The 15,790-nt window shown below is 44.3% G+C and overlaps 1 protein-coding gene across 2 annotated transcripts; it reads right to left on the bottom strand.

Annotated features, from left to right (window-relative positions):
* Positions 1-460: 460 nt before the first annotated feature.
* Positions 461-9,699, bottom strand: LOC106595957 (uncharacterized). 2 transcript variants are annotated; one of them, XM_045720700.2, is made up of 21 exons: positions 9,558-9,699; positions 9,391-9,449; positions 9,225-9,305; positions 9,000-9,124; positions 8,258-8,401; positions 7,907-7,990; positions 7,651-7,812; positions 7,419-7,518; positions 6,984-7,204; positions 6,202-6,358; positions 5,814-6,037; positions 5,423-5,543; positions 4,898-5,094; positions 4,677-4,791; positions 4,294-4,463; positions 4,100-4,197; positions 3,828-3,958; positions 3,464-3,653; positions 831-972; positions 654-750; positions 461-576 (listed from the first exon to the last, which is right to left on the bottom strand). In XM_045720700.2, exons 1-21 carry the CDS (start codon positions 9,578-9,580, stop codon positions 503-505), a joined length of 2,715 nt encoding a protein of 904 aa, XP_045576656.2. In that variant the 5' UTR covers positions 9,581-9,699; the 3' UTR covers positions 461-502. The 2 variants fall into 2 exon arrangements, with proteins under 2 accessions (XP_045576656.2, XP_045576657.2); XM_045720701.2 differs by having other exon boundaries at positions 5,814-6,025.
* Positions 9,700-15,790: the final 6,091 nt, after the last annotated feature.

Raw genomic sequence — 15,790 nt, 5'->3', positions numbered from 1 at the left:
GTGATGAAGTCAAGCTCTTCCCATTTGAGATTGACATGCATATCATTAATAAAGAAATGTCCATATTTGGATGGAAACCAAGCTAGTGAGAGGTATCAAGGAAAGTTGTAATTTCAGTTGAAAATTAACACCGCTGCGCTCCCTGGGGCCTGCATCCAACCACAGCCCTGCTGGCAAACCACCATCTGCTATAACATTGAGTCAGTTCTTCCTACTGGACATTGGAAAGCTTTTGTTTTCACACCTATTGTTTGTCCTAGACGGGAAATTAGTGTGCAACACTTATCTCCGGTGGATGGTTCAGAGTTCCATGCTTACAAAAGGGTTGATTGATACACGTCAGATGACAAGCCTACTACGTCCACTAAAGTACATGCGCCGTGGTGTTAAATGCAAATCAGATACAATTAAGGTAGCTCCAACGGTTAGGATTGTTGCCGCGCAAGTAAAGCAAACTTAATTGTTATATAGAACACTTTATTTGACATGTTAGAACAAGACATTACACCCAAAGAATGTATCCAGAAGAAACATATAAATGATGTTCCTCAAAGAGGTCTTTGACATGTCGTTGACCTGTTGAGAGAGAGAGAGAGAACCCATTAGTTCAGTTATGGTCTGACAGGGTCTGAAAAGCATAAAACAAGACCGACCTCTTTTCGGGTTGTCCTGATTCACACATTGTCCACTACAGGGGCCACCAGTGGGACTACTGGCATCACAGATGACCACGTCACAATGGACAAAGACCTAGGAATCAAAGATTTTAAAAAAGGGATGATTGCCAGTCAAACAAAATTAACCAATAAAGATTGGGTGAACTTTGTTACCTGGCCCCTCGGCTCAACCGCATCCTCAGCGAAGGAAAACATATGGACCTCAAAGCGTTTGACGTGAGGGGGGAAGTGGACCCTGGCATCAGCTACCACCGGGTGGAAGACCACACGGTATGGATCCTCCGGGTTCTCACAGCTGCCAGTGTAGAGAGAGGGACTAAGTTAGGCACAAGAAAACGCTGTAAACCCCAACCGCCTTGTGTACGAAGTCTTATGGTGGTGTCACGACTGTCCTGTGAGGATCAGATCAATTTACAGGAGAAGTGGGTTCTTTCTCCCCCTCCAGTATGAACTAAAGGAATGTCTTTGTTAACAGGCTTTTCCCACCAAAACTCTTTTACCTTTGTCTTGAAAAAAGACAATTCTACATCCAACATGTATATTCAATTACATTGACATGAATGCATTCTCATGTGGTGAGATCTAAATGATCCAGAATGGTCAGACTACCTGAATATTGATCGTGGTTTAACCAAAAGTTGCCGAATATACAGTCGGTATCATCAACAACGCAATCATTTGAATTAAGAATTTCATGCAATTCTTCCGCTGTCGGAAAAATTGGTCACACAAAATAAATTCTACACCCACGGCATCGGATTCACACGTGGAGGACTTCTGTGAAGGGAGCAGCTCTACTATACAAAGTAACCGACGCATTGACAGTTTAGGCACACTTTTTAATTTGCATCTTTGGGAGGTTTCTTGTTTAACTGCCAGATATTAGCAAAAAGGGATTTGTGAAGAGAGACAAACGCCCACACCAGTACAAATCCACTTGATCTGACAGACGATGGCCAGAGCTTTCTCAGGATTTTGCACAACGATTTAAGCCAAGTATGATATAGTTGCACTTGAAGTGACAAATCTGAACTGCCCATTTCATGCACATGTGGTGTCTTTTCCTATGATATACAAAACATTTTCACACTGCTACCATTTAGTAAACAGCTGCAAAGTTACTCCCGTGACAGATGAGCCTTGTGTCCACATGGCCGCCGGAGCAAATTAAAATAGGGGTGCCAAATTTAAGTTTTTGCGACCATTTCCTAAAAACGGCAAAATTGCATGATTTGATAGCGTTTTGCAAACCCGATCCCCCAAATGAATGGTTTTGACCAATAAAGTTGCTTCACTACACTGCATCCAGTTACTGAAAAGGCACCCGCAAAATAAAGTGTCATTTGCCCATCTACCAAAGGTTGCAGTGTCCATTAAAATGTAGAAAAGTCATCTTTCAATATAGTTACCCAATTTCAATTCTTGAGATAAGATGGCAAAGTTAAAAATAGGCCAGCGGTTTCCATCTGTGGCGAAGTGCTCACCCAAATCAATGCTTATGACAAACCCAGCCAGCTACTCTTTTGAGTACTGTGCTGTAACATTTTTTTAGCTAGCAAGATGCTGCCACACTTGACCGTGGTATTTGTTCATGTTTAGCAACTCCCAATTAGCTCATTCCCCAGGTACAGGGAATTACATTGAAAGTGGCATCAACTTCTGGGGATCCTTTCAACTGATCCTATTCAGTTTCAAACATTAACTTCCATGCTGCACAGGCGTGTGAACCATCCTTTATGTTTAGTGCAATAACTGTTTTAAACGCAAGAGGTCACAATTCAACCCAAAACCAATCGGAAAGGCAAGCTAAGCTTGCCAGCCGCTCTTGATTTCCATTCGACTGACCATCAGTTCGGCACAACACTGAACTGTAGCAAACCAAAAGGATAACATTGAGTAAAAAGGTGTAGGTACAGGTAACGCCAACATAGTGTCTTAACCTTTTCACACGCGAGTTCCAAATATCTTCAACAGTCGCCCCAGTGGGAGTTTAGTTTATGCACGTGATGTCAGAATGCACTCACTGTTCCAAAATGTGGACAGATGACCTCAAACCAAGGCACACTACCTGGCAATTTTCTATAGGCCCTTTCAACGTCTAACTTTGCCTCATTAATTCACAAAAGTAGCCCATTTCACGAGCCGGCCAAACTTTCCTTCAAGAGAAAGCCCAAGCATACAGACATTTGCACATCTAGTCAGAACAGGCCTGGCACATTTATTGCATTCCTATCAAAGTGCCTTATTTTCTGTGTAACGCATTGTCCTTTCTACTGTAGCATACCGTAAGTATAATGTACTTAACGTTTTATTCAGACAATGCGGTTTAGAGTCGTTTGTTGCATCATACGTTCTGTTCCAATGGTACGCTGCAGGGACCCCTCAGTGATAACAAACATGTGATCGTACGCGTAAAAAAATGGTTAATAGGGCCACCACGAACCACAATAGCTTCAATGCACCTTGGCATAGATTCTACAAGTGTCTTGAACGCAACACCATTCTTCCACGAGAAATTCCATCTTTTGTTGATGGTGATGTGAAACGCCGTCTCAGGCCCCACGCCAGAATCTCCCATACGTGTTAATTAAATTGGGTGGAGATCTGGTGACAGACCGCATACATTGTTTTAATGCTCAAACCATTGTGACCACTCATGACCTACGGATGGGGGCATAGCCACGGTAGCCAAAGTAAATGGCCTGCCAAGCATGATCGGTTGCTAATTACTCAGGAACCACACCTGTGGAATAACACTTGTTTAGGCCCAAAAAACAACAAGTTACCCATTAATGATGAGATTCCACCGGGGTCGGGAGTCGCGGTCCTCGTTGAGGGTGGCCCAGCAGTGGTCAAGCATCAGCGCAACCTTGGGGTCAGAGGACCTGGTCAGCTCCACCTCAAAGTGCAGAGGCTGTTTCAGGTATTTCACCACTGGATAGTCCTCCTCCTGGTAGAACGTGTTATACGAGGCGTCTGGAACACAGGACGAGACAACCGGGGTCGTGTTCAGTGGGCACAAAACAGCGAGGTACCATCTGAACTTGTCCATTGAGAAAGGCTCGTTTATCATATCCTGTTGTGCCGCGATGAACACTAATCACTTATAGCAAACGCTACTAGTAATATATCATATTTGTGCACGCTTACCCTGAGCGAGTCTCATTCTGACCATTAGTCGACCCGTCCCAGTCTCGGCAAAAGGCTCGTTGTCACGCGGCCTGGTGAGGAAGGCCAATGTGCGAGTGATGTTGACCACATAGTAGCAGGAAACCTTTAACCTAAAAAGAGGGATGTAGGCAACTTCAAGCAGTGGAGTGGACACACTGGTAGTAGAGGCACAAGTATTGAGCAATTGGTGAAGGAAGAAAAAACTACTATAAAAATCTAATAGCTACAATTGTGATGCGTAATGCACTCACTGATATTCGTCCTCTGAAGACGTCGTGGCATTCAGCTTCACCTCAAGTTCATCTGGCAAGGAGATTTCGTTCTCATACAGCATCACATTGTTGATAAACTATGTAGTAGAGGGGAATTGACTTATTACAGCCTGCAGAAGCAAACAGTCCGTAAATACACAGTACCCATCACCTCAGGGTAATAGTCATTTTACCTTCCTGGTGGTGCCACAGGAGTTGACAGTGAAGTGGAAGTAGGCGAAGCGATCGTCGCTGTAGGTGGGACCACAGGCGGGGTCGCTCAGGGTCAGTTGACCGGGGTTCAGATTGGGAGCAGACTCCACCTTCACCGCCAGCGCAGTCATCGTCCCATTAGAGAAACACTCTTGGAGGGGGGGGGGGGCAAAAGACATGTAGCTATCAGACCTGGATTCTGTGTTAATTGAGCTTGCCAAGCACAGTAGAACCAATGGAATAGCACCAAAAGTGCAAACCATGCCCATCTGGCACTACTATTAGACTCAGTATTTCCAAGGAACCCAGGTTTGGTAACCATGTCATACGACTATTTATCGGAAGTAATTGTTTGAGAACCAACCAGTCAGCGTTTTGAGGAAGCTGCAAGCCAGGGAAAAGTATTTGATGGTCATGTTGTTGTAAGGATTCAACAGAGCCACATCCAGTCTGCTCCTGACAGAGGACGAGTGAACCGACTGGGAACCAGTGGGAGAGTTCATTAGTCCAATATTGTATACAGGGTAAGGAAAGCGAGGCTAGCTGCAGCAATTTAGGTTAACATGTTTTGGGAGAGCATCGTACCTCAAACACTGCGTCCGGCGAAGAGAAGGGCAACGTGATGGTGAAGTCTGCGTCGCCCTCTGTTAAATACTGTTGAGCAAGCTCATGGTTAAGCAGCCGCTTGCCAACCAAGACCACGAAAAAGGGCTCTTGGTTGCTGTAGTCCACAGTGATGTGGAAGTTCTCCTGATCACAGTTGCCAGTGACTGAGGGTGGCACTACAAGGACAAACAGGGTTGTGTTCATTAAGCACAAAAAACAGGACTTGAACTTGTCCAAGAAGAAACCCTTGTTTTCGGTTGCAAAATCTTTTGCTACGGTGGGACTGAATAAACACGATCCTGGAAAATCAGGAACAGGACACTGGGTCCAAATACTCTAAAGCTTAACATTTTCTTTGTAGAGAGACCGCGTAGGAAAAGCCTACAGTATGGCTAGTTGGGCTCTCAAGTCCACCATGTGGCTTTCACTGCCAATTTCCTTTCAGGGCAATCATTAACGAGAGGAAACCATTCAACAGTAGTTTGGCGTAGTCCAGTTACATACCAATGTCCAGCAGTACAGCGTCCACAACGGCAGAGTGAGAGAAAGGAGCGTACTCTGGAAAGACGACCAGGCCGTAGATCAGCTGAAGAGTGAAGGTTGTGACACCTTGTTCCACCCTTTTCTGTAGTGAAGTTAAAAGCATCATTGTTGTAACAGAACTCTAGTCAACATCAAGTGACAACCAAGCACATATGGGGACTATTAAAACAATGTTGCCCTCATTCCTCTAAATCAAGCACTATTGGCAAGTGAATGCATACAACTGCCAAAATAATGGAAACACTTGAGTAAATGAGGGATACAAAGTACATTTGCACCATCATTTCTATTTTGTTGGTGGCCCACTTATTAGGGCATGTAGCTTGTGGCTTTGCATTTAACAGAAACACACCTCCTTAAAGACCACCGGGTCTGAGAAGGGCACCTCCATCCTGAAGGTCTTCAAGGTGTTGTCCAGGGATCTCTGCTCCTGAACATTGAAGCCTCTGGCGTTGCACTCTGCAACAGTTAGCACCATGGTGGGAAAGGTGATGTTCAGCAGCTCCACATCAAGGTTGAAGGTCCCCAACTCAAGCACAAACACTGCCTGCTCAGGAACCGTGTCTAAGGGCGTGTCTGTTCATTGGCAAACATTTTGAAATGCGGTACAATGGAAGTCGAAAATGGACATTTGTTATTGGAGAAGTCCGGGTATTGCCTCCCCGTTTCAGTCTTGTGCCTAATGAACAACCCAGGCATCCCAAATTACCATAGGCACCATTTAACTAAACCAGACTCACAGTTGCGAACTTGTGGAGGCCTGGCCATCGGAGGTGTTGTGATAGGGAAGAGGACTTTGTATCTGGTGTCCTCGTGTGCGACCTCCTCGATCCACAGCAACTCAAGCATGGGCTCAATGGTGTAAGTGACAAAGTACTTGTCATCCTGAATATGGCTCTGTAAGGGAGACGAGTGATGCATTCAGGCTGTAATACACAATTGGAGTGCCAAAACAGGTTTTTAAAAAAAGCCTACCGGTTATCTGTGTGGTTTGTCCTCCAGCCGCTCGTAATTTAAAGACAAAATATCCAAAGGAAAGTATTGTTTACCAGACTTTAGAGAGCTGGTAGGTATATGGTTGTCAACTTGCATTTTCAAAGCAACCGACACGCAAATGTAAACAGTAGCCGAGTGTAACCGAGCGTTGCTTGCATTCAGTTGCCAGTGGCAAAGCTACCGGCTCCCTAAAAAGCCTGGTAAACAATACTTTAGTGTGGATATTGGTCTCAAATTTCAAGCGGTAGAGTATGTTTAAATGTAATTTTATGCAACATTCACACGATTTTGCAATCCAATGTGTCAGGCTGTATACACACCCACCGATCCATTGTATATTAGCCTGATTAAGCAGACAATTGCTCAATAAGAAACATTTTACACAAGACAACGTTTCTAGGAGTTTACCCATGAGAGATGGCAAAGGGTTACTGCAAAGCACTGACAACTGCTGCTGTAAAAAGGGCTCTACAAATAGATTTGACTTAGAAATTAAACAGGAACATTTTAGTCATCCAACGCTGACCTTGAAATAGCCGCCAACCGCCCCCACCGGAATTTCAACAATAATATGAGCCTCTGTGACTAAAACCGAGTAGTTTCTGGCAGCCATTTCCTCAGTGTCCAGCCTCTTAGCGTCAATTCCCATGTACACCTCCAACATGGTGAAGGCATCAGAGGACAAAAGTGGGTCGATGTGCTTGGGCATGTACCAGGTGATCACTTCTGGAGTAAAGGCCACTGCCCCTGCAGTGAAACAAGAAGCCAAGTGCACATCATAACAGAACATTTTGCAACTGAAAACAAATGTGCCATTATTGAAAAAAAGTTCATCCCATTCAAAGACATTGTCCCAACTGAACACTACATAACACAAACGAAAGTCTTGTCTGGAGCCAATTAAGAAATGGGTTTATAGGTTCTTAAATTTGCCAAGTTAGTCCATTATTTCACACTCAACCTGGTGTTGGACAAACAGCCGTGGCATCTACGCGAGTCACCAGCCACTTCTGCTCAAAGAAGGTTGAGGTTGAGAGCACCCGCATCGGAACCCCAGCTACCTGTTCAGGGGGCAACCACACCAGGGCCGTGTTCAGTAGGGCACACCGTATTAACAATATGTTGCAGAGTTCAGGTAGGGCCACCGTTTGCTCTACTGAACATGACCCAGTTCATGGAGGAAGTGAGCTTACATTCTGGAGGTATGTCTCCTCTGCATTATGAGGGCTTCTTAACACCAGCCGTGTGGGAGTGTTGGCTATTGCATAGCCCTTTCTTTGGACCTCATCCACATTCATGACCTTCTTGCTAGGACTAAAAACGACTGCTGTCATTTTGTATCCTGAAGCAACAGCCTGTCTCAGGAAATGGAAACGTGAATTAAACAAACGCACATTTTGTTTAGCGCCATCCTGTCATTTTGTAGTGAAATTACAGAAACATGGCTACCTCAGCTCCTCTCCTTGCTTTCGGGCCTCCAGTGGGCTGTTCAGGGACGGTTTGGATGTCTGGAAGAGTCCTTCTGACAGACACCTAGAGAAGAAAGGCCATTATTCCCTATGCATTTTCTCCCTCCCATACAATAGGAACGCAATCTGTCCACTCGCCTCCTTAAATGCACTGAGAATAGGCCAAGATTCCTCGCCGCTAAAGTTGTCCTATGTGCATTTTGAAGAGGCGAGAGGAATTGAGAGACGGTCAAGACACAGAAGAAATGAAACACTGGACAATTGTAGCTCTAGACAGATCATTTAAGCTCCACTGTAAACATCTCCGTTGGGGCATGCTCTGCTCACTTGCCTCCATGTAGTTGCGGTCGCACAGAATCTCTCGGGAGGTCCAGGGGGTGTAGCTACAGGTTTTGCCCACTCTATACACAGGGTCTTCAGTCATGTGGTTTCCTGGCAGCCTGAACTGCATGACCAAGCTGAACATCTTATCATCCTAAAATTAAGGGGGGAAAAAAAAAAAGCCTCATTATATAGCAGAAAACAAATAATTCAGTTGACATTCATGCAAGTTAGAGACTGTGGCTATATGAATGCAGCTGCCACTGTATTGAAGCCACACTACAGGAGAAGAGCTCAGTAGTACACATCACTGCAGTCTGTATCAGAAAGTTGGCTGGCCCTCCATAAACTTCTGCTGTACCTTACTTCATCGTTAACTTAGAAGTAAGAGATACCAGACCCAGTCTCAGGGGTGGCTAACTATGGAGATCCACAGAGTTAAGTAAAACTGCTTAAATGTTTCTGGCACCGTACTTCTAATAACCTCCATGCTCTACGGCAACTCAGGCTGATTGAGGACCTTTTTACTGAAGAAAGTGTTTGTTTTCAATTATTTCATCTAGTGATGCAAATATTGACTTGTATCTTTGTGTATACAGGGCTCATCTGTAAAAGAGCCTGGCCTCAGCATGACTCCGTGTCAAAGGTTAAATAAAATGACGTTGTTACATTACGGGGTTGCAATTGCAGTGACACTGAAAGGCAAACTGTCCATTTGAAGTTAGAGCAAACACTACAGTGCTTAGGGTTACCATGGTCTGGGAAAAGCAGTTTTGAAGAGAAGCAAAAAATATGGCATTCCCCATTGGGTCAAATTTAAAGCTGAATCCACACTGAGTAGCAAGGCCAGGCGTCAGGTTTATGATTTGTGTGTCATCTGGAAGGGATGGAGATGGTGTGAACACAACAGTTGACAAACAATATCAATCCATGAATTATGAAAAGGAGAGAAAGAGAATCATACGAGACAAACTCACTGAAGACAGCGTCGACCTCTTCAAAAAGAGGAGCTACACTCAGACGAATAACGTTACCAAGGCATTCAGCATTGAGGTCATCTGGAATGGGAAAGCTTAGTTAAAAATCTAAAAAAGATATTGTCAAACGCTTAGTGCTTGAATTTGCAGGGTGCAAAATGCATACTTATAGAAGGCGTCTGTTGTGCTTGTATGCCCACAGCTGCCATCAATAGGCAAAACAACCTGTAAGGCATTTGACAAATTATTATGATTGATTGATTAAAAAAGGAGGAAGAAGACAACTCAAATGTTTGCGTCGCATAAGACTCTTCTAGGCCTGCTACTACTTACCCTGAGCCAAGGAAATTAACCATTGTAGAACAGAACTGTTTTGATGAAATACACAGCTACAGAATCTAATATTTGACCCAAGGTGTGCAGCCTACAGCCCAGGGGTATTCTACTTTTACCCTATGACAAAGGCTTCCCACACTCAGTCACCTGAACCCCAAAGGGCTGCACATTTTCTTTTTATTCCCCTAGCCCTACAAAGCTGATTCAAATAATCAACTAATCATCAAGCTTTGTTAATCTGAATCAGCTGTGTAGTGTTAGGACAAAAACCTAAATGCACACCAAGTTTGGGAAACGCTGCCCTACGAGCCTGCTGGTTTTCTGTTCTAACTGATAATTGAGGAAAATAAGAACAATCCGAAATTTCTTTTTGATACTGTCGCAAAGCTAACTAAAAAGCAGCATTCCCCTAGAGAGGATGGCTTTCACTTCAGCGGTAATAAATTCATGAACTTCTTTGAGGAAAAGATCATGATCATTAGAAAGCAAATTACGCACTCCTCTTTAAATCTGCGTATTCCTCCCAAAGCTCCGTTGTCCTGAGTCTGCACAACTCTGCCAGGACCTAGGATCAAGGGAGACACTAAAGTGTTTTAGTACTATATCTCTTGACACAATGATGAAAATAATCATGGCCTCTAAACCTTCAAGCTGCATACTGGACCCTATTCCAACTAAACTACTGAAAGAGCTGCTTCCTGTGCTTGGCCCTCCTATGTTGAACATAATAAACGGCTCTCTAACCACCGGATGTGTACCAAACTCACTAAAAGTGGCAGTAATAAAGCCTCTCTTGAAAAAGCCAAATCTTGACCCAGAAAATATAAAAAACGAATCGGCCTATATCGAATCTTCCATTCCTCTCAGAAAAAGCTGTTGCGCAGCAACTCACTGCCTTCCTAAAGACAAACAACGTATACGAAACGCTTCAGTCTGGTTTTGGACCCCATCATAGCACTGAGACTGCACTTGTGAAGGTGGTAAATGACGTTTTAATGGCATCAGACCGAGGCTCTGCATCTGTCCTCGTGCTCCTAGATCTTAGTGCTGCTTTTGATACCATCGATCACCACATTCTTTTGGAGCGATTGGAAACCCAAATTGCTCTACACGGACAAGTTCTGGCCTGGTTTAGATCTCATCTGTCGGAAAGATAGCAGTTTGCCTCTGAATGGTTTGTCCTCTGACAAATCAACTGTACATTTCGGTGTTCCTCAAGGTTCCGTTTTAGGACCACTATTGTTTTCACTATATATTTTACCTCTTGGGGATGTCATTCGAAAACATAATGTTAAATTTCACTGCTATGCGGATGACACACAGCTGTACATTTCAAAGAAACATGGTGAAGCCCCAAAATTGCCCTCGCTAGAAGCCTGTGTTTCAGACAGAAGGAAGTGGATGGCTGCAAACTTTCTACTTTTAAACTCGGACAAAACAGAGATGCTTGTTCTAGGTCCCAAGAAACAAAGAGATCTTCTGTTGAATCTGACAATTAATCTTGATGGTTGTACAGTCGTCTCAAATAAAACTGTGAAGGACCTCGGCGTTACTCTGGACCCTGATCTCTCTTTTGAAGAACATATCAAGACTGTTTCAAGGACAGCTTTTTTCCCATCTACGTAACATTGCAAAAATCTGAAACTTTCTGTCCAGAAATGATGCAGAAAAATGTATCCATGCTTTTGTTACTTCTAGGTTGGACTACTGCAATGCTCTACTTTCCGGCTACCCGGATAAAGCACTAAATAAACTTCAGTTAGTGCTAAATACGGCTGCTAGAATCCTGACTAGAACCAAAACATTTGATCATATTACTCCAGTGCTAGCCTCCCTACACTGGCTTCCTGTTAAGGCAAGGGCTGATTTCAAGGTTTTTCTGCTAACCTACAAAGCATTACATGGGCTTGCTCCTACCTATCTTTCCGATTTGGTCCTGCCGTACATACCTACACGTACGCTACGGTCACAAGACGCAGGCCTCCTAATTGTCCCTAGAATTTCTAAGCAAACAGCTGGAGGCAGGGCTTTCTTCTATAGAGCTCCATTTTTATGGAATGGTCTGCCTACCCATGTGAGAGACGCAGACTCGGTCTCAACCTTTAAGTCTTTACTGAAGACTCATCTCTTCAGGGGGTCCTATGATTGAGTGTAGTCTGGCCCAGGAGTGTGAAGGTGAACGGAAAGGCTCTGGAGCAACGAACCGCCCTTGCTGTCTCTGCCTGGCCGGTTCCCCTCTCTCCACTGGGATTCTCTGCCTCTAACCCTATTACAGGGGCTGAGTCACTGGCTTACTGGTGTTCTTCCATGCCGTCCCCTAGGAGGGGTGCGTCACTTGAGTGGGTTGAGTCACTGACGTGGTCTTCCTGTCTGGGTTGGCGCCCCCCCCCCCCCCCCCTTGGGTTGTGCCGTGGCGGAGATCTTCGTGGGCTATACTCGCCCTTGTCTCAGGATGGTAAGTTGGTGGTTGAAGATATCCCTCTAGTGGTGTGGGGGCTGTGCTTTGACAAAGTGGGTGGGGTTATATCCTGCCTATTTGGCCCTGTCCGGGGGTATCATCGGATGGGGCCACAGTGTCTCCTGACCCCTCCTGTCTCAGCCTCCAGTATTTATGCTGCAGTAGTTTATGTGTCGGGGGGCTAGGGTCAGTCTGTTATATCTGGAGTATTTCTCCTGTCTTATCCGGTGTCCTGTGTGAATTTAAGTATGCTCTCTCTAATTCTTTCTTTCTTTCTCTCTCTCTCTCGGAGGACCTGAGCCCTAGGACCATGCCTCAGGACTACCTGGCATGATGACTCCTTGCTGTCCCAGACCTGCTGTTTTCAACTCTCTAGAGACAGCAGGAGCGGAAGAGATACTCTCAATAATCGGCTATGAAAAGCCAACTGACATTTACTCTTGAGGCGCTAACTTGTTGCACCCTCGACAACTACTGTGATTATTATTATTTGACCATGCTGGTCATTTATGAACATTTGAACATCTTGGCCATGTCCTGTTATAATCTCCACCCCGCACAGCCAGAAGAGGACTGGCCACCCCTCATAGCCTGGTTCCTCTCTAGGTTTCTTCCTAGGTTTTGGTCTTTCTAGGGAGTTTTTCCTAGCCACCGTGCTTCTACACCTGCATTACTTGCTGTTTGGGGTTTTAGGCTGGGTTTCTGTACAGCACTTTGAGATATCAGTTGATGTAAGAAGGGCTATATAAAGAAATTTGATTTGATAATGAATTACACCCACCTGGTGTCCCAGGTCTAGATCAGTGCCTGATTAGAGGAGAACAATGAAGAAATGCAGTGGATCTGGCTTTGAGGCCCAGAGGTGAGTTTGAGGGTTATAGCTGTTCCTGCTCCTCACACTTCACCGTTTGAGTAATTGAATGAGGGGTTGTGTGTGTAGTTGGGTTTAGCTCGGCTATTAGACTACTCTTTAGTAAAGGTCGAATAGTCTATTGTTCAGCTATTAGCCCAACTATTAGCACAACCGAATGGCTCGCTTGTGGGCGTGCTGGCAGGATAGGGCAGCGTCTTCAGTTGCGCGTCAAGAATTCTGCATACAGTAGCACGTTTGTATGAAGGTGTGGTTAATCACAGGCAAATTGTTATATGCTATGGAGGTACATTTGTGTCGAGAGCAAAACCTTTATTTTCAAATAATTCTTCTGAAAGCACATTCCCGCCCCCGACACAAAAGGATGTCAAAGCGGACACCTACGAAGATGGCATCTCAGGTAAGCGGCACTGGGCTGTATTGACGCATCCTAAAAAATGACATGTGCTGCTTTAGATTGAACGGTCATATCTCAGTTATTGTTTTCTTTACTTTCAGAGAGCGAGCTGACCTGAGGACCAGGCAGTGGAAGCTTTATTGCTGGCATAAAAAGTGTCCATAACCAGAGGTAATTAAACTGTTCTGTTTTTTTTCTCCATGTCTGCCTGTCTTGTTGTACATGGAACCTGTCTCACATGCATGAATTACAAAACCCTTAAGATGTCAGCTGCTAATTTACTCCACATAAACACAGCCATTTTCACTGGACTATCTGTTGCTGCCAAGTCATGATTTCCCTGGGGGTTAGCCTCACAATAACCAAGTGGTGAGAAACACAGCCCTCTATATTTAAATATTTCAGGTACACTCTGAAAGAAGATACTGTGTGACGCAGACACCTGTTGGCATTATCCTCGTGGGTCTGTTTTTCAGCTTAAAGTACTCTGTAGCCACTAAATCCTCTAGGTTATATCAGCTGTTTTGGTGAACCCCTCCCGCATCTGAACTGGCTGACAGAGGGCACAGAATGATCATAGGTGAGATGTCACTTGATTGAGTCAACACAAAGTATTATTAAAGACATGCTTTACATTGAAATCCCAGAGTTAATGATCCAAGGTCAGTTTTGCATTTCACCTCCTGATTTAAGATGACTGACCATGTTAATCATGCTCTCTCGTCTGCAGGTATGTTTTGATGTGAGAGGAAGCCAGTCCCGTCACTGGCCCCCCCAAGGTTAGGAGACAGGTCATCACAATTGCGCTGAGAGAATATTAGGGTAGCACTGTCATCCATGAATCATATGCCGTCTGCCGCTGTTCTTACCTCGTCTTCTAATGCACACCATACGTGCATTGAAGTACAGATTTGCCTACCTTTATTTAACTAGGCAAGTCAGTTAATGACGGCCTTGTTCAGGGGCAGATTTTTACCTTGTCGGCTCGGGGATTCGATCTTGCAACCTTCCGGTTACTAGTCCAACGCTCTGGCCGCCCAAGATTGAACTTGCATTTTAATTGTATTATTATAAATACACTTCAATAAAGCATTTCATATTCTCCACTGGTTGAAATACTAGCCGGTGTCCTCAGATATGCATAGGGTTTTTTTCCCCCCTTTATATGAATTACAAATCAATCATGTTTAGTCTATTGCATAGTTACACAATGTGTAATCATTGATATCCCAGGAGCAGTGAACAGTTGAAGTGTAATACATGCATGCAGACACCGCATCATTTAAACAATGGCGTTTGATATGACTGAAAAAGAATCTGTCATACCTGAACCGCACATGATCAGTGAATATAGTCAATGTACAGGCTACAATATGGGGACTTGCATCCTTGGCACAATATATTCTACTCTAGGCTTCATAGATTGGTATGAACTTTACGTTTTAGGGTCCATACCCAGATCGGCTACATAGTCATTTTTAATCCGACACAATAAGCAAGTAAATAGTTAGCCAGCTAGATTCTTTACATCCACTGTTTCACAAGACAACAGCCTGGTTTGCTGGTTCTCAGGAGTCCCTAAAAAGACAAATTCATTCTCCTAACACTAGCTAATTTACCTTTGACAAAATATAGACGCACATTAACATATTCCTCTCAAATTGTACATTTGCTTGACTCGTTAAGACACCTTCCATCTGTTTTGTCAGCCAGCTTCGTTGAACGCCACAAGGCAAGGGTGGCTCGCGTCAAAATTCGTCTTTGGAACGATTGGTCATAACAAAACCTTGGGACCCAAATGCATAATGAGTGCGCCAACTCCCCCTTGTGGTGGTCTGGAGCAATGAAGCTGGGTACCTCTAAGTCCCGCAACTTTTAAAGGAGGAACCACTGTCTCTTCACAGTCCCCGCTGTTCCGTAAGGTGTTTCTTTGAATCTGATCCTGAGATTGTGAAGAGACCTGTGGTGGCATATGCATGGGTAGTTTTAAAAAACAGACAGCTCGGTACATTCAGCTTGTCAACACTTCTTACAAAAACAAGTAGTGATGAAGTCAAGCTCTTCCCATTTGAGATTGACATGCATATCATTAATAAAGAAATGTCCATATTTGGATGGAAACCAAGCTAGTGAGAGGTATCAAGGAAAGTTGTAATTTCAGTTGAAAATTAACACCGCTGCGCTCCCTGGGGCCTGCATCCAACCACAGCCCTGCTGGCAAACCACCATCTGCTATAACATTGAGTCAGTTCTTCCTACTGGACATTGGAAAGCTTTTGTTTTCACACCTATTGTTTGTCCTAGACGGGAAATTAGTGTGCAACACTTATCTCCGGTGGATGGTTCAGAGTTCCATGCTTACAAAAGGGTTGATTGATACACGTCAGATGACAAGCCTACTACGTCCACTAAAGTACATGCGCCGTGGTGTTAAATGCAAATCAGATACAATTAAGGTAGCTCCAACGGTTAGGATTGTTGCCGCGCAAGTAAAGCAAACTTAA

Source organism: Salmo salar, chromosome 06 (genome assembly GCF_965601325.2).
Source record: "Salmo salar chromosome 06, fSalSal1, whole genome shotgun sequence".
NCBI classification, from domain to species: domain Eukaryota; kingdom Metazoa; phylum Chordata; class Actinopteri; order Salmoniformes; family Salmonidae; genus Salmo; species Salmo salar.
The sequence above is the reverse complement of the archived record's forward strand: the minus strand, read 5'-3'. Positions and strand labels throughout refer to the sequence as shown.